Below are 24,181 nucleotides of genomic sequence, written 5' to 3'. Positions count from 1 at the left end.
GTAATATGTTTGTTTGTTTTTTTAAAAAAAAAATTATTTAAAATGTTTTTTTTTTCATAAAAATTTGGTATTGTATTTTGAATTTTAGTTCAAGTTTTTTGAGTTTGCAATTAAAATGTTATTTTCTAAATTATTATAATTGTAATATGTTTAAGAATATTATATTATTAAATCTTAAGATCTTACACATGTTCTCTCAATAACTAACTTCTTAACAAAAGTTCTTAACTACTGATCTTACATTATTTTTATAATATCTATACTCTAAGAACACCCAAAATTGATCTCTCTATAAACATGCCCTAAGTGCCAAAGCTCTAATCTGGTCCCGACGAAAACCAGAAAACCCAGAAATGGATCCACCTCCTCAGGAGGTGAGAATTTAAAGAACCAACAACAAGAACAAGTGCTAAAAGGAAGTACTAGCAATTTCACCGGTGCGGAGGAGGATGGAGATCCGCCCACCATCATATCATGACAGAACTTATTTGGGGGAGAAAAGGGATGGTAAGTCTATATCAATACCATCGACTAGAAGTACTTTTATATCTAGGTTCGTACTCACTCCTAAAGCCAGGGCTCCCATCGTCTATGTGGCTCAATCCATTTCCGGTCTTGCAATATCATGATCTCCCTAGATATTTCTGGAGGAACATATTTGTAAGCCGAGAACCTTTAGTCATTATCTTTGACATTCCGGTTAAGAGTAATCAAGACATTCCGATGTTGAAATTTACGATGTGTGGTTACATGTGGAAACTAAGGACGCTAGTAAAGCGAATTTCAGCCATTTCTCATTGTTTATCTACTGGGTCATTGGCGTTTGCTCTCCACTCAGAAAAATCAATATTGGAAGTACGTCGAAACCTTTTTCAAGTGTTTTCTCAGGTTCATAAAGAGTTGGGCAATACAATACCCTCCCTAAGTGTCCTTTCAGGTTCTTATCCTTCAAGACTCTCGTCTTGTCCAACGTGTTACCACCCTTTTCAGGGACCTTTAGTGCATGTACGGAATCTAAATACCGAGTTCGTTCTTTTGCAACGTCAACGGGTATCAAAATGGCTGACTATGTGGCAGTGGTCGGTCATCCTTCACTACGAGCGGCCTCCCTCTGTGGGGCAACTCTTTATCTTCAGGACTTGTTGTCCCCTTCGTTTATCTTCTCAATGTTATGGTTTCAAGCCAAGCCTTAGAGCTTGTTTGTTGTATGGTTTAAGATTATTGATTGTAGTTTATTTTATCCTCTTGTGTAAGTTTATTGGTGTATTTGGCTCCTCTTCAAAGGAAGCTTGTAAACCTTTAATCTAATTATAATGGAGTGCTTGAGAGAAAAAAAAAAAAAAAAAAAAAAAAAAAAAAAGACAAACAAAGATCATAGTGATGAGGAACACATGAACATGACCCAAATACAACAACTAATTAAAATTTCAAACTTGATAATCTGATTCATCCACATACAAAACAAAAAAATATTTCGATATAGCTAAATTTATTTCCGAACTTCTTTCTATGTAGTCGGTTTGCTTAGATTGCTTGATTCTTTTCTTCGATATTCTTCAGTGTGGGTTTCATAAGGCTATAAACAAAAGAAATGCTGATACGTTAATATATATAGACTTTTATATATAAAGACTATTTGTTAAACAAAGAAAATATATATATATATATATATATATATATAACTTTTATAAATTCAGAAAATTACCTCTCTGACTCTGATGAGTTATGGTCAGGTGCTTATGCTTCTGCGTTTGTTTCGGTCAAAAGGGTTCATGAACCACTCTGGTTTGTAGGAAACCAATATGTATCCCATCGTCAATCCAAAAGAAATACCAGGTATGAATCCAATTGCAGCCGCTTTCCAACTTATCACCTCTTCTTCATCTTTTTCTAGTTCTGGTATATCAGATTCTTGCGATGTTTTCCCGTGAATTTCTACACAAACTTTCTCAAGTGAAGGGCCAAAGAGTCCCGGGTTGTCCTCGAACGAAGAGCAAGACTGTGTTAGAAACTGAGTGCCTCCTGGTACTAGACCTACAAGCTGGTTATGGGAGAAGTTCATGTATGAAAGGTAGGAGAGTTTCCCTAGCTCTTGTGGAATTTCTCCTGAAAGCTTGTTTAGAGAAACATCTAACGATTCGAGCTCTCTTAAGTTTGCCATTCTTGATGGGATGTGACCAGTGAAAGCATTGTTTGAAATATTGAACAAATGAAGCTCTTTCAATAAACAAATGGACGTTGGAATCTCTCCTTCAAATTTGTTTCCAGAAAAGTCAATCGATGTAAGGATATTTAGGATTCGTACCATCTCCATTTCTACGCCTTTAATCATCAAAACCATTGAATCACTGTAATAGCTTGTACCCATATACCCTCTGTTAGACTGATCTTCAGTTTTCCCAAGTGAAAACATTGCAGTCCAATAGAGAAAAAAATTTGAAGGCAATGTTCCATTGAAGTGATTATGGGATATGTCGATGATTCGTAGTTTAGAAAACCCGGCTTGTTGTATCGGTCCATGGAATGCATTTGAACGAAGGACAAGAACTTGTAGCTCTTGCAGAGAACTTAAACAGAAAGGAAACGTGTCATTGATCATGTTGCTTTCCACATTGAGAACTTCAAGAGAAGATATAAGGACCAAAGATCTTGGAAGATTTCCCACCAGTTGGTTATGACCAACGTCAAGTGACTTTACGCTTGCAGATATATTCTCTGGAAGACCTCCATGAAGACGATTCTTTCTAAGATTTAGAACTTCAAGAAACGTACTGAAATTTCCCATGCAACGAGGGATTGAACCATTGAATTTATTGTTAGATAAATCCAGAACGGTTAGAGAGTGCAACCCACATATGAAAGATGGAATATATCCGGTGAAGTTGTTGTTGGCGCCAAACAAGTATCTCATAGATGATTTCCAGGTAGAATACAGTCTTTGTTTTGTTGGTCTTTGGAAACCGATGAAAGTGTTGTTGGAAAGATACACAGAATCCAGATTTGGTAGCGTCCATAACCAGCCAGGAACTTGACCATTGATTTTGTTGTTGGAAATGTCTAAAATCGTCATTGTGTCTTGGGTTTTTAGGAACTTTGGGAACTCAGTGAGACCACATCCTGACAAGTTAAACTGCGATAACAATGGAGGATCTGAAACTGAACTGGTGTTTCTGGCTGAAACATGGTTCCCTGAGAGGTCCAACGTTTGTAGTGACTTGAAACTTGACAAGAATGCATTCAAGTCAATTGTAGTTGTGCTGTTCAGATTGGATAAGCGAAGATCGTTGAGGGACTTGAGATGCAAGAAGATGCTAAAGTCAACTGAGCCTTGGGTGTTGAGATGGGAGAGGTCAAGTATCCATAGGTTGACTAATTTGGAAATGGATTTGGGGATTGGTCCATTTAAGTTGTTATATCCAAGGCTTAAGTCTTCTAGTGATGAAGATATATTCCCAAACTCAAGAGTGCCGTTGAGTTGGTTATAACTCACGTCAAAATAGAGTAAAGAAGGAATGTTGAGAAGAGAAGAAGGGATAGTTCCAGTGAAAGCGTTGGCCCTGGCGTAAAAGAACTCCAATTTGGAGAGTGAGCTCATGTTAGGAGGAAGCGTGCCTGTGAACTTGTTGTTGTCGAGTGATAAATATAACAGATTTGTTAGATTTTGTAGTGTAAAGGGTAAGTTACCACTAAACTCGTTGTTTTCAACATCTAAGAAAACCAACTGATTAAAACTGCCAAAAAAAGATGGAAATTCACCAACCAAGTTGTTTTGTGAGAGATCGAGAAAGGTGAGATGCAAAAGATTTTTAAGTGACGATGGGATTTCACCAGAAAGATTGTTTTCACAGAGGGAAAGATCGGTGAGATGAGAAAGATTTCCAAGTGAAGATAGGATTTTACCAACAAAATTGTTACCGCTGAGGGATAGAAGGGTGAGATGAGAAAGGTTACCAAGTGAAGATGGGATGCCACCACTAGTAAAACTGTTTTGACTGAGGGAAAGATAGGTTAGATGCAAAAGATTTCCAAGCGAAGATGGGATATGACCACTGAAATGATTTTGAGAAAAAGGTCGAGAGTGGTGAGTTTAGAAAAGTTTCCAAGCGAAGATGGGATTTGACCACTGAAATAATTATTTGAAAGGTCTAGAAAACGAAGGTTTTGAAGCCTAAAAATATTACTTCTGGAATTGAGCTGGCCATGGAGGTAGCTGTAGCTAAGGTTCAGCTTGATCACATCCCCAAACCTTGTATCGCATCTGATACCATCCCAAGAACAACAATCGACGTTATGCACCCATGACTCCGTCTTTAGAGTCCCTTCAACACAAGGCTTTTGAATCTCAAACTCGTTCTTCAACCCGAGAATCGCGTCTCTTTGTTCTGGATGACACAAGTGTGCCGCAAACACGTCTTAGTAAATAGAAGTGAAGAAAAAGAGAGAGAGAAAAGAGTAACAAAAATGAGACTGATTGAGTTCCAAGAGCAGCCTTTCATATTTTCTTTTAGGTTTTTTTTTAAAACTTTTTTTTAAAGTTTCTTGAGTATCAACAATGGAAAATCAAGAAAATGGAATTTGTGATGATAACATGGTTTCATTCTCATATATCTCTTTCTTATACATAATAAAGATAACACACTCGGGTTGACTGACTAACAAGTCATCTATTAACTTAATTGGTGGTGGTCCATAAGCAATTTTTTCCTCGAAGACTTTCAGAGTTCCTAGTGGCATTAATCGAGACAGGATGATATTATTAATTGAATTTTGTCTGAAAAAATCAATGTATTAAATGTTGTCGTTGATTTCAGTGGCTGCTTACTTTGTTGACTAGTCCAGATGATTGGATACAATACATTCTTTTAAAACCACACACTAACCATCGTATCGTTTAACTCTACCATTCTACCAATTCTTTCTTGCTTTGGGTCTGAAACGTGACTTTGGAGACTCAATAAGTTACAACATTAACTTCGAAAGTGTTGGTGATTCATTTGGTTTAGTTTCTTTTTGGATCGATCATTAAAACCTCACTTAGGGCCTGACTAGTTTAAACAAAGTGGTTGTGGCTTCGGGATTTTGCGGAAGTGGACAGACGCGGTTTTAAACGTTATTAAACGATTTGAACGATTGATATAACATTTTAAAATCGGTGAATTTGCTGGTGATTTGTGTTCGGTTGACAGTAGTAACAATAGCGGCGTAACAGAAATGTTACCAAAAATACATATATATATATATATATAATTTATATAGAAAAAGCAGTATTGTTATAACTAAAAAAATATATTTTAAGATATTTCAAATATTTTTTTATGTACAAGAAATATTTTAGTAGTTGTAAATATATATATATATATATATATCTTATTATATAAAGCTTGATGTCAAAGTTATTCATTAACAAGATCGTGACACGTGTCAAATATATTGATTAGATGTTGACACGTATCAAATTTTTCAAAAGCTTGATGTCAAAGTTACTCACTGACAAGATCGTCACACATGTCAAATATATTGATTAGATGTTGACACATGTCAAAATTTTTAAAAAAAATTAGATTTACAGAATTTTGCATGTTTATATTTTTAAAAAATTATTTTTCTGAATCAAAAAGGAAAACTAACAAAATCAATATATTTTTCATTGTAAATTTATTTTTCTGAATCAAAAAGGAAAACTAACAAAATCAATATATTTTTCATTGTAAATTTATTTTTCTGAATCAAAAAGGAAAACTAACAAAATCAATATATTTTTCATTGTATGCTAATTATATTATATGTGTGTTCTCAATAAAATTTGTCATGTCTAAGAAAAAATTTAATTTATTAAGCATATATATTAATCAATAAATAATGAACAACAAAGTTAAAAGAATAACATGAGTTATCTAACATAATTTTACTCGGATATAAATTGTATTTATCGTTGTAATATAATTTTTTTTTATTGTATGAGATAATATAAATCTTATGAGATAATATATAAACAAGTAAGTACACAAAACCTTGAAAAAATAATGAACTTAAAAAAAAATTCCTAGATGATGTGTATTAGTATAGTTTTACATGTCTTATTTTAACGACTTTAATGCATGTCGTAATATGAGAAACCTGAAAAGAAAAAATGAGTTTGTAGGAATGAATTTTTGGTTAATTGATGAAATTGACAAAATATTACTTATGAAATTATGACATATAGAACAATAATATTTAGGATATTTTTGGATTCCAAAAATTTTGTCGATGTTAAATAATTTTTTTATTATTTTTATTGTTAAATTTAAAATACTAATCAATATACATATTATCTCATATGATGCTCATATTATTTTTGTTATTAAAATTTTTACTCTAATCCATGAAGAAGTGAATTATGGTTTTAAGATGAAATAGATTGTTAAATGTGATTACTAAACTGAATGTCTAACGATGAAATTTATTTTAGTTGTAAAAATTTTCAAATGTTAATATGTATCATTTTTTAAAAAATCATTTAAGAATATTAGTAATTTTTAATGTTTAGTTTTATAATTTCAACACATGTATTTCTGTAATGCATATGTCATAACATAAGATAATTCAAAATAAATTATAATTTACAGGACTGAATCTTCAGTTATTTTATGAGAATGTCTTTATATCTTTATAAAATGTTTTTATTTTATAAATTTCACTCATGTAAAATTGATTAAGACATGAGGTAAAATTAGTACTTATGAGATAACAATATAACAATATAACAAATATATCTTCAAAAATGTCGATTCAGTTTTTTTTTGCGAATTACATTTTGTTAATTTTTATTTGTATTTTCTATTCTTACTAAGATATATATTTGATATGATGTATTAAGTATGTTTGATATAAAATATATAGTTCTATGCAATAAAATGAAATGTGTAATTAAATTTAAAATATGGTTTATTATGATGGTATATATATTTAAATAGTACTCCTTGCCCTATAAGAGTTTTTGGGTTAAAAAAGCACAACGATTAATAAAAATAAGATGAAAAAAATTAATAAACAATAAATATTATGTTATTTATAAAAATTCAACCGACAGAAAAATATACTGCATAGTTCAAATAGTCATAAATTGTTATATTAATAAAAATTGGACATAGAAATTTGAGAAAATATTATATAATAAAGCAAAAAAAGCCTTAAACCTTTTATATAATGGAACCGAGAGAGTATTAAAATCAAATATGAGAGGTTCATATTCAATATTAAAATGTTACAAGATAAAATTTAAAAACATGTACATTACTACTTAATTGTTCTTAATATTTTTTTTCAATTTTTTACCCGCGTTATTACGCGGGCATCATCTAGTATAATTATATATATATAAGAATTTATTATGATAGTATTCAACAATAAAACTATATTTTTTGAATTTCTAATAAATTAATATTATTAATATATAAAAAAAAAGAATCAAAAACCATCCACAACCTCCGCTGCCACAAACACCTGAGCTTTTGAATTCTAGCTATATGCCTATATCAAGCGATAAGTATGATTGTTTTAAAACGCTAGCAACTGCAAACCTAGCATTTGCGGATGGTTATGCGAGAACGAATCAAGCCCTTAGTTTAAAATAAAAACAAAAACTACAACAACTAAAATATGAAGATATTAATTACTTCACTATCTCAAATAAATCCAATGGAAAATAAATGACAAAAATATATGCAGAAGGGGTAACTAGCATATTCAGTTTGCAACTAATACTAGAAAAAAGCGGCAAAACCACAACTATACAAAGATAATATGTTGTCAGTCAAATAAAGAGAGCATAAAAGTAGTAGTTTTGAGGTTTTTTTTTATAACTCAGAGTGATTCTAAAGGTTTTCTAACTAGGTCCAAAAACTAATATCTTGAGATCGGGGGAAATCAGGTTAATTTTTGAATTCCCGTGACCAATGCTGCTCAAATTTAGGTGACGAGACTTTTCTCCTTTTACCGCTAGACCAAGATGACTTGGTTCATAGTTTTGAGATTACATAAATCGAGATTGTGTTTTTTAGTGGTGGCCTGCGTCACATTTCATTATTATTGAGTTTCATCCTTCTCTTTTTCTTTTTTTTCCCCAACAGTTTCGTCCTTCTCTTTTATCTCCAACTATTTTCTTTAATCCTATTGTTTTTTATTTATTTTTGTATTTTTGTATTTTTGATATTTTGGATTGTCTTTGGTCTTATTGATTTTTTGAGGTCTATTTTTCATGAATTGATTTCGGCTGACTTAAAATCTTTCTTTTGATTCTAGTCAATTTTTCTACATTATAATGTTGTGTTGCATCTAAATATCACAAAAAGATGTCTCTTCATATTGATCTAAGACTCTTAAGTGTTATTGAGAAAAAAGAGCAAGGGAGACTACAATTCTAACTCATGTGGAGATTAACCGAATTGCGCAAAAATCCTATTTTCGATTGGAAGCTACTCTCAAGATTACTACATATCTTCTCCAAGAGTCTCGTTTTCTTATGAAATAAAAATTCTTTAAGCAGCTCTAACATGGAAATGCTTACTATAGTCTAGTGGTAAATGACTAATCCACTGAAAACATGCACAATCATACCAGTGATCGAGCTGCATTACAAATGTAAGAATTTGGCTAGTAAACGATATGTTATAGTCTTAACGTCTCTGTATTTTGCTATGTTTTAGCATGCATTTAACTTCTGTTTTTTATCATCTATGCGTCTATGATAGTATTTTTGTAGAGTATTTTGACGATTAAATATGTTTTGGAAACTATGAGCATTTAATGGCATTGAATGCCATTAAATGTTTATATTCATATCCAAACAATTTTAGTTAACTTTCTCTACTATCTGAAAATGAACATATATTAGTCAATTAATGTAAAAAGTGTGTGTTCAATATATATATATATATATATATATAGTAAATTTACCGTATATAGTAAATTTTAAAATTTTAAGAAGTTTAAAATATATAAGTGATATATCTAAACATAATAAAAAGTTCAAATTATGAATATTTAAAAATATTTAAAAAAATTAATTAACATAGAGGAGTTATATTGCATGACGAGTATATATTTGACGGGACGATTTTGAATCAATAATAATAAAAAATTAAAATATCATTAATCCGATACTTCAATATGGGTTAAATATTGGAGGATTTTCAAAAATACCTCTTTTTCTATGTCACTTTTTAAAAATACCCTTTCATGGTGTCTATTTTCAAAAATACCCCTTTTTAATATATAAAATGACTAAATTATAAACCCTAAACCCCAAATTCTAAATCCTACCCTCTAAAAACTATACACTAAATGTAAATTGGAGAACCCAAACCTAAAAAAAAAATTCTAAAAAATAATTTAATATATTGTAATTATGTAAAGGGCAAAATGGAAAAAATTCAAGAAAAGGTATTTTTGAAAAGGATTATTTCAAAAAGGGCATTTCTAACAAATTCTCCTAAATTTTTACTTTAATATTTTTTAACAACACCAATATGTATGCCAAACTTAATTAAGATTTTATTAAACAAATATTGTTCCATGGTATATCACGAATTTAATTTGGGTTTAATTTAACCGTACATAGTAAAATTTAAAATTTTAAGAAGTTTTAAATATTATAACTGATATATCTAAACTTAATAAAAAGTTTAAAAGTATGAATACTGAAACATATTAAACTTTCAAAATAACACAAACAGGTTATATTATAGGACGAGTTATATGACATGACAAAGTTGAATTGATAATACCAAAAACTAAAATATCATTAATATGATATTTCAATATGGTTAAATCTTCAGCTTACTATTTTAACAACACCAATATAAAATATATCAAATAAAACTGATTTAATTAAGATTGTATAAAATATATATTATGTCAGAAATTAATTCATATAGCACTTTAATGACAAAATAAAATTTATTAATGATAAATTAAAATTTTGAAAAATATAAGTCAATCAAATATGCGATTTTGTTTGCAAACTAATTAAAAACAAACAACTATAAGAATAAGAAATAAATAATTGAAGTTGTAGACATCAATTTATTAAGTTATTAAAATTTAAATAATGCAAAAATATAAAAACTAGTGACGACTAGCCCACATAACACTAGCAATCTCATCATGGGACACCTTCCATGTATTGTCTCAAACTAATGAAGTTCTTCCTCATTTGGGGCATGTACGCATTCTGATTGAAAATGGGGATCTTCAATATGTGAATTGCGAACAAAATTATGGAGGGCCATAGTCACCACAATTTTTTTTTTCTCATTGTTGCGAGCTTATATCTCGCTTCAGCTCTCATGACTCGCCATTTTCGTTTCCATACTCCAATTGTTCTCTCAATAACAGATCGAAGTGATGAATGACGACGATTGAACATTTCTTTATAACTTCTCTTTGGTTGGTTTCTATAACCAGATAGGTGATATCGTTCTCCTCTATATGGACAAAGAAATCCACGACGTAATGCATATCCTGAATCTCCGAGGTAATATTTACCATCAGGTGGGTGTGAAAAATCAGAATCACTTTCTATAGCAAGCGAGAGAACTTTGGCATCATGTGCAGATACGGGAATACCAACATAAATATATGTAAACATCATGTCTATGTTACATATTGCGAGGATGCTCATTGTGAAACCCCAGTTTCAGAGACTTGTAAAGAGGTTTCAAAGAATTGATTTGGCCACCTATGTCACCAAACTGCACTTATCTTTTCTGTCCAAGATCCTGAGAGAACTCCAGAGTTAAGCGTGCTTGAGCTGGAATAGTCTCAGGATGGGTGATCTTCCGGGAAGTGACTGACGCAATTGTGCGAGTGAGGATAAAACACAGGAAAAAATCATGTGGTGATTTGTAGGGACGGTAACAAGTCTTTAAAGCCTCCTGGACGTAGACCGTCGGATATGGATGGGCTCATGGACCTAGTGAGAGGACGTGAGACCCATTAAGGAAGGTGGGTCCATGGACTGGGATTGGACATGGGGCCCACTGAGAGGTTGGTGGTCGGGGTGTTACAAGTGGTATCAGAGACGAACCCAGATGAGTGTGGAGTCGAGTGGACTAATATTGTCAGGGGGTGACGGTCTTGGTTCGCAACGAGGACGTTGCGATCTGTTAGTGGGGGTGAATTGTGACACCCCGGTTTCAGAGACTTTTCGAGAGGTTTAAAAGAATTGATTTGGCCACCTATGTCACCAAAGTGCACTTATCTTTTCGGTCAAGGGTCCTGAGAGAACTCCAAAGTTAAGTTTGCTTGAGCTGGAATAGTCTCAGGATGGGTGACCTTCCGGGAAGTGACTGTCGGAACTGTGCGAGTGAGGACAAAACACAGAGAAAGATCATGTGGTGATTTGTAGGGATGGTAACAAGTCTTTTAAGCTTCCCGTACGTAGCAAACCGACCGTTGGATATGGATGGTCTCACGGGCCTAGTGAGAGGACGTGAGGTCCATTATGGAAGGTGGGCTTATGGACTGGGATTGGATATAGGGCCCACGGAGAGGTTGGCAGTCGGGGCATTACATTCATAGTTATATCGCCGTGCCTATTCCAGTATCTTTGTTTTTGTTGTCCAGAAACCATGACAGGTACTTGTGATCCATCAATTGCACCGATAAATCCTTTAAAATATGGCCAATTACGTCGGAAAGCTTGCAATTTTGGATGAACTTGCGTAAGAGCTGTAAGATTTGGTGCAAACATATCAGTGGCCATCAACACAACTGCATTAAGAACTTCATGAATTTTTTTGGAGACCATCTCAGCTGAATGCCCAAATGTGCACATTGCATTCCTTTATGTTATGTTATGTCCACACATGTGTAGAAACATAGCAACACTCTCTTTGGCAGACATGTTAGATGTGCCGTGCAAACCATATTTTTCTTTGAGTTTGCTGCATAATTTGCTAAAAACCTCCGACCACATCCTTAACATATTGTGGCATTGTTCTGAAAAGTGTGGAAGTACATGAAAATTTTCTTCGTGGTCACCGCCCATGTCAGATTCATCTACTTTGGTCTGTGTGTGAGTCCCATAACTTGCACTGGCACATACTCATTGGGACTATTTCCAACTACCCACCCGTCATCCGTTCCAATAATAAGGTCTCTGAATATTCTTTCTAGAGAGAAAGTGGCTTTAGAAAAAGTAGGTTTTAAATCTTTAGAAAAATTAAAAGCAAAAAAGTGTGATTGGCAAAAAAATGGCTGTTAAGGCTTTAAACATTTTGAAGGTCTTAAAAGTGTATTACGAATCAAGGCCTAAATCACTAAAATTAACAAAATAGCATATTAGAAAATTAGTATTAAAATACTACATTAACAAAAAAAATATAATCTAGAATAGAAGTATTTTCTTAGGTTTTAAAGCTATTTCTATCCAGTTTGTGCATATAGGTTGTTTAGGAGCATGCATTGCGTACATTTGTGCATGTGGAGTATTATTAGGTGTTTTGGAGCTCTAAAACACTAAAGAACGATTTGGTGTTATTTTTGGAGCTAAACAAAAAGGATTAGAAGCATCAAGAAGGGAAAAGATGGCACTCGACCATCCCACTCGATAGGCACACGGTAGAGCACTTGGTCAGATTCATGATGAGCCCCTCAAAAATCGAATCAAATGAAGATCTTATGTTGAGATTCAGCTTCAGCGTTCTTCATCACAGTTGTAGCAAATCGAGTTAGAATTCCAATTCCGGTGATTTCAGGCCAATCAGAAGTGTGATCCAAGAGTCATCGCTATTTTCCTGAACAGATATCATCCTAGATCTAGAGCTACTCGACCAACCACTCGACCATGCACTCGGACGATCACCCAGTTGAGCACATGGTTGAGTGAAAGCCACCGACTCTCTATTTTTTTCTTCTAGCTAACTAGGACTTTCTTCCTTTTCTATAAACAGCCACCCTGGTCATTGACCAAAGGATGTGACATTTTTGTCTCTAGGATTTTTGCAGCCACCTAAAACATGTAATCTCAATAATTGCATTTACTTCTTTTTATAAAGTTGTTTATCTCATCATTATCTTTATAATTATGCATATGCGCCTTTCTATATCTAGAAAAAGAGAACAAGAGTTTAAAAAAATAAAAATATGAAGAAGAAGCGAACAATGTTTGGTAGAATCTTAGCATAACATGTTTGGTAGGATCAGCTGAACAAGATTTGGAGAAACAGAGTTTATCAGTCTCGGTGTCGGGTGAAGTGAATGCCCCTGTGGTTGCTACACGACAGGGTGTCCCTGAGGTATCTAAGGAGGGTAATGACCGTGGTGTTGACAATTCCACCGGGTTGGAGGGGGTTGCTGGAGAGGGGGAAGAGGGTTGGATCACTCCAAAATCTGGTCGTAGTAGTCCGGGGAAACGCCCTGCAGATTTAACCTCTGCGTCGGTTTCTCTTCTTTCAAATTCATACTCGGTGTTTGGAGAGGAGGAGGATAATGACGAGGGTCCTAGCCTCGAGGAAAAAGGGGATGCACCATTGGCAGATTCTTCAGCTGTTACGGATGCACCAGTTTTACCACCTCAACAACTCGACCTAGGCACGTGACCTACAGGAAAACTTCGTGGTGCTCACCAAGAAGTACAACTGCGCCCATCTCTACCTCGTCAGTCCAAATCAGCTCATAAAATAGTTTCCAACCTTCTTGCTCCTTCTGTTAGGGATACTCCTAAGGATCTGAGTGGGAAGCCTCCTCATAAACCTTAATGTCAAGTTTTTTTCTGAATGTTCACGGCTTAAATAAAATTTTAAAACATTCCGTAATTAAGCAGTGGATAGCAGGAAGTGGTTTTCGACTCGAGTGCGAGAGAGCAAGGCTCAGAGGTTGCAGAGTAAGCTCTTTCGAGGCTGGACAGTTATGACGAATTATGAACATAATCCACGAGGTCGTATATGGGTTCTGTGGCAATCAGATGTGCGACTTAGTCCGTTTTATTAGAGTGAGCAATTGATAACTTGCTCGGTGAGACTTCCAGATCAAGAGGAAGAGTTTTTTTGCTCTTTTGTCTATGCTTTGAACAAAGTGGAGCAGAGAAAGGTTCTTTGGCAAGAATTGCGAGATCACTACGACTCTCCAATTATTCAAACTAAACCTTGGATTCTATTTGGAGACTTCAATGAAACTTTAGACATGGCAGAGCATTCTCAGGTTGATGACCATCCATTTGTAACAAGTGGTATGCAGGATTTCCAGGATATGACCAACTACTGCTTTGTTTCGGATATGGTGTTCCATGGTCCCCTTTTTACTTGGTGCAACAAGTGGGAGAATGATCTGATTTTGAAAAAACTTGATCGTGTCTTAATCAATGACGCATGGACAAGATCTTTCCCGCAGTCTTACAGTGTTTTTGAAGCTGGTGGCTGCTCTGATCATCTGCATTATCGAGTTTTGTTGAAAGCTGACACTAGTGGTTCAACCTCTTGCAAACCTTTTAAGTTTATTAATGCTTTAACCTAGATGGAGGAGTTTTATCCTTTGGTTGATATGTATTGGCAAGCTACACAGCTGCATTTCTTGTGGACTTCAACCCTGTTTCGATTTTCCAAGAAGCTAAAAGGATTAAAACCTTCGCTCCGGACGTTGGCCGAGGAGCGCTTCAGTTCCCTTGTAAAGCGTGTGAAGTAGGCTTATACCACATTGTGTCAGCGACAGTAGGAGACTTTGGACCACCCCTCTGTCCAAGCGATGGCGGATGAGAATGTTGCATACACTCGATGGGATTTTCTAGCTCAGCTAGAGGAGAAGTTCCTGAAACAGAGGTCTAAACTGTATTGGCTGCGGGTCGGAGATAAGAACAATAAGCTATCAACTTTAACTAACATATTGCTCTTCTTTTCTTGCCATTATGCTACTCAGGTGTGGGCTGCTTTGGCAAAAGGGCTCTTTCGAACACAATATACGACTGACTGGGAGACAAATCTTACTTCTATCTCGAATCAGCAACAACCACGGGTGGAAGCTTTTCTTCGACGATCTGTTTTCCAAGCGGTTGTTTATACTCTTTGGCAAGAACGTAATGGGTGACGGCATTAGGAAGCATCAACACCACCTCAGCGTCTCATTGATTGGGCAAATAAGCAGATGAAGGCTCAACTTACTGCAATTGGGAAGATGGGGGATCGACGCTATGATGAACCATATCAACTTTGGCTAAAATCTCGGCTGGTTTAGCTTAGTCAGATGTAGGATTCTTTTTTCAGAAACTGTTGCACTAGTTGTAAATATGTTTATTTTCTTTTGAATATAATTTAACATTACATTAAAAAAAAAGAAGCGAACAATGGTGAAAGCAAAATTTACATCCCACACTATAATTTTTCCATCATAGCCGACACTCATAGCGATCCGAGGATTGAAGGGATGGACGTCCATATCATATGCCTACAAAAAAACATGTATAACTAACATATTGATAGAAGTTACTAAACATGCCTTAAAGATTGTCCACCAAACCCATGGTAGTAAGAGGAATACACATAAGGGATCAAGAACTCACAGATGTTGTATGGCCAGTCAAAGAATGTACCAAGCTACGACCAGTGGCATTCCACACGCATATTCTACAATCTTTAACATAGAAAATGATTCTAGTTAATTAGTAAGAGCGGAGCGCTCTAAGAAATCAGCCTGCACAAGCATTTAGCCAACAATTCAAAAGTGTCAAAATAGTATAAACCAAGATAGCGGCAAGTACAAAACGTTTATCCAGACTCCAAGTTATCAAGTTAACCCAACGAGGTATAGGTAGGCGTGGCCCCCATCTAGGAAGTTGAGGAGGCTGGGGCAGAGGAGGAACCGTGAGATGAAATGCTTGTGTCCATTGGCAGTTTTCCTCCTGAAAGACATAGAAAACAATATGAAAAGTATATAGAATGTAGTGAATGTCTTAATTTATCTTGGGCAAATTGGATGTTACATGCGATCTCCGTGATCTTGGGATCCAAAAGATTGTACAACCATCATGACGAGAGCATGTAACTATGCTATAATGACATAACTTACAGTGATTGTGGTAAACTCCAAAGCATTAGGAAAAGAAGAAAAATTAACAATAATTGCAAGATTTATCTACTTGCAGCAGGGAAACACACCATGAATTGGTAGATTTTGGAACATTCTTGTCTTTTGAGTTGTCATACACATAATGAAACAACCAGAACCGTTTTCTTTTTTAATATCCTAATATCTAGTGATCTCATACTCACTAGCAACCTAACCCCAATTAAACAACAACGGATAACACAAAACAAATCCAATAAACCAATAGCGAATCAACGAATAACATAATACCAATTCAGAAACAATCCAAAGCATAAAAAAAAAATCATAGAACCAGCATCCTAACATCCGTTCTAGACAACTAAGTTCCACTTTAGCATCCTATCAAAGATACAAAGCAATCAACCAAGCCTCTAAAACATCCTTCTCTTCACAGCTTTTATTCCACAATCACATTTTCCCTTTTACCTGCGCCACAACACAAAATAGAGGCGTAAGTATTACCAGATATACTTAGTGAGGCAATCCTCCCATCTACTGGGCTATACACACAAGCAATAAGATCTCTTCATGCCACAAACAACAAATAATAAAACAAACCATGCAATATACAAAGCAATCACAAGATCAGTTGTTGTTGAAGGATGGTGTCGACTGATATGTCAATATTTTGTCTCTCCTTAGCATGTATTTATCATGCATTTAGCTAGAATAACTCATTATTTTGCAACATTGTCTCTTTTGCACAGAATGCGTACCTAGGTAGTTTCGCATAAATTCTATATTGCATTGTGCATTTTGGAGTATTTCAGGTCTTTAGGAGATGTCCAGACTGTTGGAACCGAATGAAGCCTTAGCACCACCTCCAAGACTCATGTCATGCGACTCCAGACCCACGACTCTAGAACTCACGCCATGCGACTCCAGACATGCGACTCGACCGACGCTCCCAGGACTCACGTCATGCGACTCCAGACATACGACTCCAGGATTCACGTCATGCGACTCCAGACATGCGACTCGACCAATGCTCCAAGGAGAGACGACATCCGCACTCGACCCATCACGCTTGGAATAGATGTCATCCCACTAGACCCATCACACCTGGAATGGATGTCATTCTATTCAACCCACCATGCATGTAATAGATGACATTCGACTCGACCGACCACGTTAGACATGCGCCTCTCTATCTTGTCGTTTTATGTTTTAGGGTTTTCCATGTTTTGCTATAAATACTCTTTTAAGTCTTTACCTGAGATATATCGTTTTTACCTTAAGGTTTCTATAGCCACCTAAAACATTTTCTGATTTTGTAATCCAGATATCTTTGAATTTATTTAGTTTTTGCATTTGATTTTTTCTACAAAGTTGTTTGTTTCATTTTTATCTATTTGATTATGCTTGATTTAATGTTTTCAGGGTTTGTATTCTAGGTGATGATGATTTCTGGATCTGAGTAGTGTTAGAGTTCTTGAGGATGTGATAGATTAGGTGGAGAATCTTAGTATATAGGGTGTTTTAGCTTAGATTCGTATGATTCCCTTCTGGACTAGAGTTAGAAATACTAGTTTCTCTCTGATTAATTGGAACTAGGTCTTAGACATTACCACACCCAAACGGTGTTTGATGAAATGTCTGACCAACTAGTGCCAGAGACTTGCATTCCTAGCCTAAGAGATTAGTTTTCTAGGGTGTTTGTTGACATGAATGAACTTGTTTGTCATGCGTGCTTGATCATGTTTCTCTAGCGAGAGCTAGGTTTGGAAGTGTTTGAGTCTGAGTAGCTTCTGTCAAGAGATTGGATTAGCTAAGTTGTGATGTTCATTGTCTAGGGATAGTTTGCTTGTGACATGTTAAACACTTTGTAGACTATGAGACTTCTGCCGACATTAATTACTCACATCCTTAGGATTTATATCTTTCTGATTGTTATTGCATTCTTGAGACTGTTTCTGTTCTTATTGTTCAGTTCATGCTTAGACTTGTTTCTGCTTTTACTTATTCATGTTCGCTTCTTATCATGCATGTTCTGTTCTAGTTTTGTAGTTCATTTCTGTTTTGCATTCAGATTATTCTAGGATTGTTAGATATAAACTCACTCTTAACTTGTGATTGCTTGATTGCATCTTGAGTGATAGCATCATCCCATTTTGATTGACACCTTAAGTACTACAACTACATAAGGTTAATTGAACCTACTAGGATAGACATACAAAATCCTAGTATGATCGACTGACACCCTCCTGATCTCGATCGACACTGACACATAGCAAAGATTGTGTCGACCGACACACAATTTGTGTCGATCGATTGCAGATCCCCTAGCGTCGACCGACACACTCCTTGTGTCGATCGACACATGCTCAACATTTCACAAAATCTCTAATTGCATCTATCGACACCTCCACACTCCTTGTGTCGATCGACACTCATGTCGAGCATCGCTTCTCTTCGATCAGAAACTCCGAACCTCGCTTCCAAACTTCTCCAATTTGTCCCACACGATCTCATGAACGAATCCAAGCCTCATGATTCACGAAAAATGCATAGAACTCACATGAAAACAATTACATATCACACTAAACCACATAAACAGAGATCTTAACTTAGATAAGCCATGGTCATGCACTCACTTTAGTCAAACAATGAGATCTAAGTCCCAAACGACGAAACTAGCACCACAGCAACCTTCCTACACGTCCCTAGCCTTGAAACCTCACTCTCCAGGAAGAAAAAACACACTAACAGGGACAAGAATCTTCAAAAACTCAAGAACGCTCTTTGGAAAACTCTCTCCTCTCCTTTTCTCTCTGGAAGTGTCAAAAGCAGCTAAAGAGATGAAGGAAGTCGACTTTTCTCTTTTAAACTCGGGTCGAGGGCTCTCCTAAACCAACCACGCGAACCGGAGAATTAAAATCGACCGGATCGACCCATTGGCATAAGGTGTCGATTGACACCAACACCTATGTTGATCGACACCCTTACCGAATTTTTACAATTCGATTCATGGGTGTTACACAGAAAATCCATGTCCTACAACACAACCACTAGAAAGAACCACAAAAATAAAATAAAAAATAAGATAAGAAAATTAGGATCTCATAAGAAGTTGAACTGAACATAGTCAACATCATTCTCTTGTCCAGCCAGAACATCCAACTCATGATATGGCTGGTCTGAATCATTCTTATCTGTGTCAGTATACTCTAGCACTAGTGTCACAGCTGCCAGTGACAAAGACAGATCCATTAGCACTGAATGCACAGCAAATGATTCCGTGACTCTGCTGAGCATTACTAGAAGAAGGGATACTACTGTTTCTTGGAAAAGGATTCCAAAGTCACTTATAGCTTTATGTAGATCAAAGAAAAAAAAATTTAACTAGGGATGTAAAGCAATCACTGTCATTACTAGGATGCCTAGGGACATATATCCTAGGATTAAACTAGGAAGCTCGAGCATCCCATATCCTAAAGAGGTGAAATAAATGGTTCAAGCAGCTTATAAAGAGGTGAAATAAAGCAAATAGAATCTCAAGACAACACAAAGACATGATGAATGACGTAGTAGAGAAACACACCTCAATAAAAACTCAACATCATATATTCCATCTAAAAGAATATTAAACTGCATGCTTTGTGGCCAAAATGTTAGTTGTTTCAAAACTTCAAAGCCATAGACTTAGGAAATCAACTAATAATCCACAACTTATCAACCGAATAAATAGAACTGACACCAAACCGCTTACATGATGCCAAAATAACAATATGAAAAAAAAACCTTACGAGAGAAGCTGATACGGGGATCCAGGTTTGGGACTGAATGTAACAGTTCCAGTATGTTCATAGAGGACAGAAACCGGTAAGCCATCTGGCAATCGCCACTACAAAAATCCAGATGGGTTAAGTCAACAAGGAGAATTTTATCTGTTAGCCATAATGTAAACATAAACAGAAGATGATACAAGAAAACTTACAACACGGATCACACAATCCTTTGATGCGGATGCGATGAACGTGCTGTTCGAGTTCACAACAAGATCAGTTATCACATCCTTAGATATGCACCAAAAAAACATAATTTTTAAGCCCCACTTGATAAATGATAGAATTATGATAAAGTACTTGGAACTCACTTCATGCCCTCGACAGGTAGCCAGCCAGTCTGCAATATCCATGGACCATATTTTCACAAGGCGGTCATCCGAACCAGTGATTACATACCTTCCCGAGCAATCAAAAATAGCTGCAGCATTCATATAAAGCTTCAGGTATATAGATTTATCCAGCTCATTTAAATGATTAGTCTGTTGACTAAAAATGAAACTTGACGCAAATTTTATTCACCCTTAAACAATTAAAGATCATACCGCAGTACACAGCTTTTTTGTGTCCACAATTAAAGATCACGATGATGTTTTGCCAAACCGCCACCAAATTCTCTCAAACTTATACCATGAACCTGATCAACATGCATATTAGTCCAATGCATGCCAATTGGTGGTGCTTTGAGATCACTTCCAACAATTTCCTTGTCATCTGCAACACCAAAGGAGGCAACTTTTAAACAACCATAAATTTGAAACAGAACTTATATATGTGTGTCTCAATTTATTTCCATCACTGATACCTTGTGAATGATTAGGCAATTTTCTGGAGAAATCCAAATGCTCCATAGGGAAAGAAACTGTATCCCCAATAGGAGTTGCTAACTTCAGTAAGCTAAAATTCTGCTCAACCTCTACTCTCTGCAGACTTGTGAACATCATCATCATGATCAGCTGTTGGAGCCATGTTTGGAGAAGCTTCCAAGATGCTAGAATCAGAGTTGGTTAGATGGGGAGAAACTGCATCGGCTTTCGTTCTACTATCGAGGTTACAGATAATGTCTTCCTCTATAATCTCTTCAATAAAAGGTAAGCTAATATTCTGCATAAGCTGAGACATTTCTCTACTCTTGGACTAGTGACCATCATCCTCATCTGATGCCGGAATTAGAATTAGAGTTGCTTTCCACATCTGCATCCTCTGTCTCGGGAAACATAGAAACCTGGGTGGTCCATTAGCTTTGCACCTGTACACACATATTCATAGAATTGATTGAGATTACACAAAATCATAGCAAAAATATGTCACCTTGGTCTAGTGTGAACAGAACATACAGACTACCATTGAGCGGTCTGGTTCTTAAGCATATACTTACTTTCTCAAATCTCCTCATATAGTGATTCGGAGTGCTTAAAATCAACAGTGTAACGCCGAAAGCTAAGGACTTGGGCGATGGAACTGTTAATCTCAGCTAATCTCAAAAGCGGCGGCATCTTTTCCCTCTAGGGAAGTGGCCATCTCTCGAACATAACACACAGCCGATTCCGAATTTAGAGGAAACTGCCGGAGAGAGTTTACGCTATCGAAGTAAGGCGATCAATAGACGGCAGGAAAAGGAAAAAAAATTGGTCTTCCATGAACTACTGCAGTAAAAAGATTCAGCAAATTGGTTTTCTAATTTTACATTCTCCCTAAACCTCCGCAGCTCGAGATAAGGAGAGCATAAAATCACACAGTAAATAAAACACTCTTCGTCTCTGCAACAACAACAACAACATTAAAAAAAAAATTACTACAAGATAATCCAAAAGAAAGAAATTCTAAATAAAATTGCAGTATAGAATTAAAAAGAAAAAAAAAAACAAGAAATTGCACAATGCCAACAACAATTTCCGACAAGTCTTGTGATAACGATAAACCAGATCAACAAGAGTAGATCGTAATAACACAAACAGAGGAGAAAACAGAGTAACACTTAATTGATAATAATGAAACAACGTTCAGAACAAACGCAGATTCATCTTCTCACCTTACAAGAGTCTCCAGCAAGATGATGAGGAATAGAAGTTTCTGGGTTTAAAAACTTTAGGAAAAATATCTTGCTGAATAAGAAAAATGAGCTAACATATGCTCTTATAGATAGGCGACAAACGGTCGACAAACAGTGCTAAGCCGTTCCTTCCCTTCCAGTAACGTTGACACTTCCTTCCGTTATCCTTCCCGCTGGTAAACCACACGTGCTCTCTCTTAGTCCATCATCCAACCAACCCTTACACGTGCCAGTTCTAGATTCCCTATATCAAAGTTCCCCTGTTTGGAGAACCTTGACCACAAAGTTCAAAGGTAGGAAACTTACGTTGTAAATCATATAGGAACTCCCATGTAGCTTCCTCTGTAGTTTCGTTTGTCCATTGAACCAACACCTTCGTCGCAGCACGCCCCTGCCGTTTCACCATCTTGACATCCAAAATCATTGCAGGTTCTTTAATCAAAGCATCAGAGAGTATTGTCGGTAACTGAGTCGAAGTGTGCACCATACCAACCACTGGTTTAAGTTGCGAGACATGGAAAACGGGATGAATAAGAGAACCCTCCGGAAGCAGTAGTTTGTAGGCGACCTTACCACAACGATCAATGACCTTATATGGTCCATAATACTTTGGAGCCAACTTCTGGTTAGAACGCAATACCACTGATCCTTGTTGGTATGGCTGCAACTTCACAAAGACAAAGCCTCCTAGCTCCAAACTGCACTCTAAACGATGCTTATCAGCAAACTGCTTCATCCTATGCTGAGCTCTCAGAAGATGGAATTTCAGAACTAGCAACATACTTTCACGTTCTTGTAAGCTCCTTGCTACCACAACTACTTTAGACTCCCTTGGCAAATACAGTAAGTGAATAGGTGGAGCCTGTCCGTACACAGCTTCAAAAGGACTCATTTGAGTAGCAATGTGAAATGTCGTATTATACCAATACTCAGCCAATGGTAACAAATTACTCCACAACTGAGGACGGTCGCTGCACATGCAACGAAAGTAAGTCTCCACACAACGATTAACCACTTCGGTTTGACCGTCACTCTGAGGATGGTAAGCGCTAAAGAACTTTAAATCAACCCCTTGTAAGGAAAAGAGCTCTTGCCAGAAGTTACTAACATACACAGTATCCCTATCACTCACAATCGACATCGGGCACCCGTGAAGCTTAAAAACAATGTCAAGAAACACCTGAGCCCATGAAACAGCTGTGTAGGGGTGAGCCATTGCCATAAAATGGGCTGCCTTCGTCAACCTATCCACCACTACAAATATCACCGATTTACCATAAGATACCGGAAGACCATCAATAAAGTCCATAGATAAATCTGTCCAGATGGTCTTAGGAATCGGGAGAGGTTGCAACAAACCAGGATAAGCAGAAGTGTCGTAATTACACTGTTGGCACACACTACAACTGCGGATATAGTTCTGAATATCCCCGGCCATCCCTTTCAAATAGAACAAACCACGTACCTTTTGGTAAGTTGCATCACGCCTGAGTGTCCCCCGTACCAGAACCATGCATCCATTGCAAAATGGAATTCTTCACTGCAGGATCCCGATGTACTACTATCTTTGACTTCCTCCTTAATACAGATTGGACCAAAGAATAATGTTTTTTAGCTGCAGGATTGTTAGTCAGAGCAGTGATGACCTGCTTAAGCTTTGCATCAATAACATAATGAGCTTGGATTTCTTTAAGAAGGTCACTATCCAAGAAAGACATAGCCGTATGCAAAATCTCATCACCCTCAACCCATGACCGTGCATATGCAGCAACGTTCTCCTTTCCTTGGCGGTATTGTATTTTATAATCGAATTCCAGCAATTTAGGGAACCACTGCTGCTGTATAGGAGTGTTTAAACGCTGTTCCAAGAGATACTTCAAGCTTCGCTGATCAGTCTTTATAACAAAGTGATTGGGAAGCAGGTAATGGCGCCACTTTTAAACCGCAAACACCACCGCCAACAACTCTTTCTCATAAATGGATAAGTGTAACTGTTTTCTTTTCAAATGTCGACTGATAAATTGCAACGGATGACCATCCTGCATCAAAACTGCACCAATGCCATGCGTACTAGCATATGTTTCGACCAGAAAGGGTTTATCAAACAGAGGAAGAGCTAGGAAAGGAGTCTAACACAATGCTTCCTTCAAGTTGGTAAAGGCTGTCAATGCATCATCTTTCCATACAAAGGAATCCTTCTTTGTTAAGAGCGTTAAAGGCCGAGCTGTTGTCCCAAATTTTTTTTACAAACCGCCTGTAATAG

At 36.2% G+C, this 24,181-nt stretch overlaps 2 protein-coding genes across 2 annotated transcripts; both read right to left on the bottom strand.

The window, feature by feature from the left end:
• On the bottom strand, positions 1,393 to 4,250 carry LOC104767991 (receptor-like protein 12). The gene is made up of 3 exons (XM_019240755.1): positions 4,182 to 4,250; positions 1,706 to 4,049; positions 1,393 to 1,576 (listed from the first exon to the last, which is right to left on the bottom strand). The coding sequence occupies exon 2, from the start codon at positions 3,593 to 3,595 to the stop codon at positions 1,730 to 1,732; it is 1,866 nt and encodes a 621-aa protein (XP_019096300.1). The 5' UTR covers positions 3,596 to 4,049; positions 4,182 to 4,250; the 3' UTR covers positions 1,393 to 1,576; positions 1,706 to 1,729.
• Positions 19,823 to 20,987, bottom strand: LOC109130866 (lissencephaly-1 homolog). The gene is made up of 6 exons (XM_019240944.1): positions 20,780 to 20,987; positions 20,671 to 20,727; positions 20,496 to 20,579; positions 20,177 to 20,286; positions 20,018 to 20,095; positions 19,823 to 19,924 (listed from the first exon to the last, which is right to left on the bottom strand). Exons 1-6 carry the CDS (start codon positions 20,985 to 20,987, stop codon positions 19,823 to 19,825), a joined length of 639 nt encoding a protein of 212 aa, XP_019096489.1.

This window comes from Camelina sativa, chromosome 19 (genome assembly GCF_000633955.1).
Source record: "Camelina sativa cultivar DH55 chromosome 19, Cs, whole genome shotgun sequence".
In the NCBI taxonomy this organism is placed as follows: Eukaryota; Viridiplantae; Streptophyta; class Magnoliopsida; order Brassicales; family Brassicaceae; genus Camelina; species Camelina sativa.
This window is presented reverse-complemented; position numbering and strand designations above follow the sequence as displayed.

What these genes read in the sequence shown, in the direction of transcription:
- LOC104767991 (XM_019240755.1), bottom strand. Translation starts at nt 3,595, where the DNA reads ATGAGCTCACTCTCCAAATTGGAGTTCTTTTACGCCAGGGCCAACGCT.
- LOC109130866 (XM_019240944.1), bottom strand. Translation starts at nt 20,987, where the DNA reads ATGTCTCAGCTTATGCAGAATATTAGCTTACCTTTTATTGAAGAGATT. An exon ending in CAAGTCTGCAGAGAGTAGAG is followed by an intron (nt 20,728 to 20,779) that starts GTTGAGCAGAAT and finishes TTGGGGATACAG; the next exon opens with TTTCTTTCCCTATGGAGCAT. An exon ending in AGGATTGTGTGATCCGTGTT is followed by an intron (nt 19,925 to 20,017) that starts GTAAGTTTTCTT and finishes GGATTTTTGTAG; the next exon opens with TGGCGATTGCCAGATGGCTT.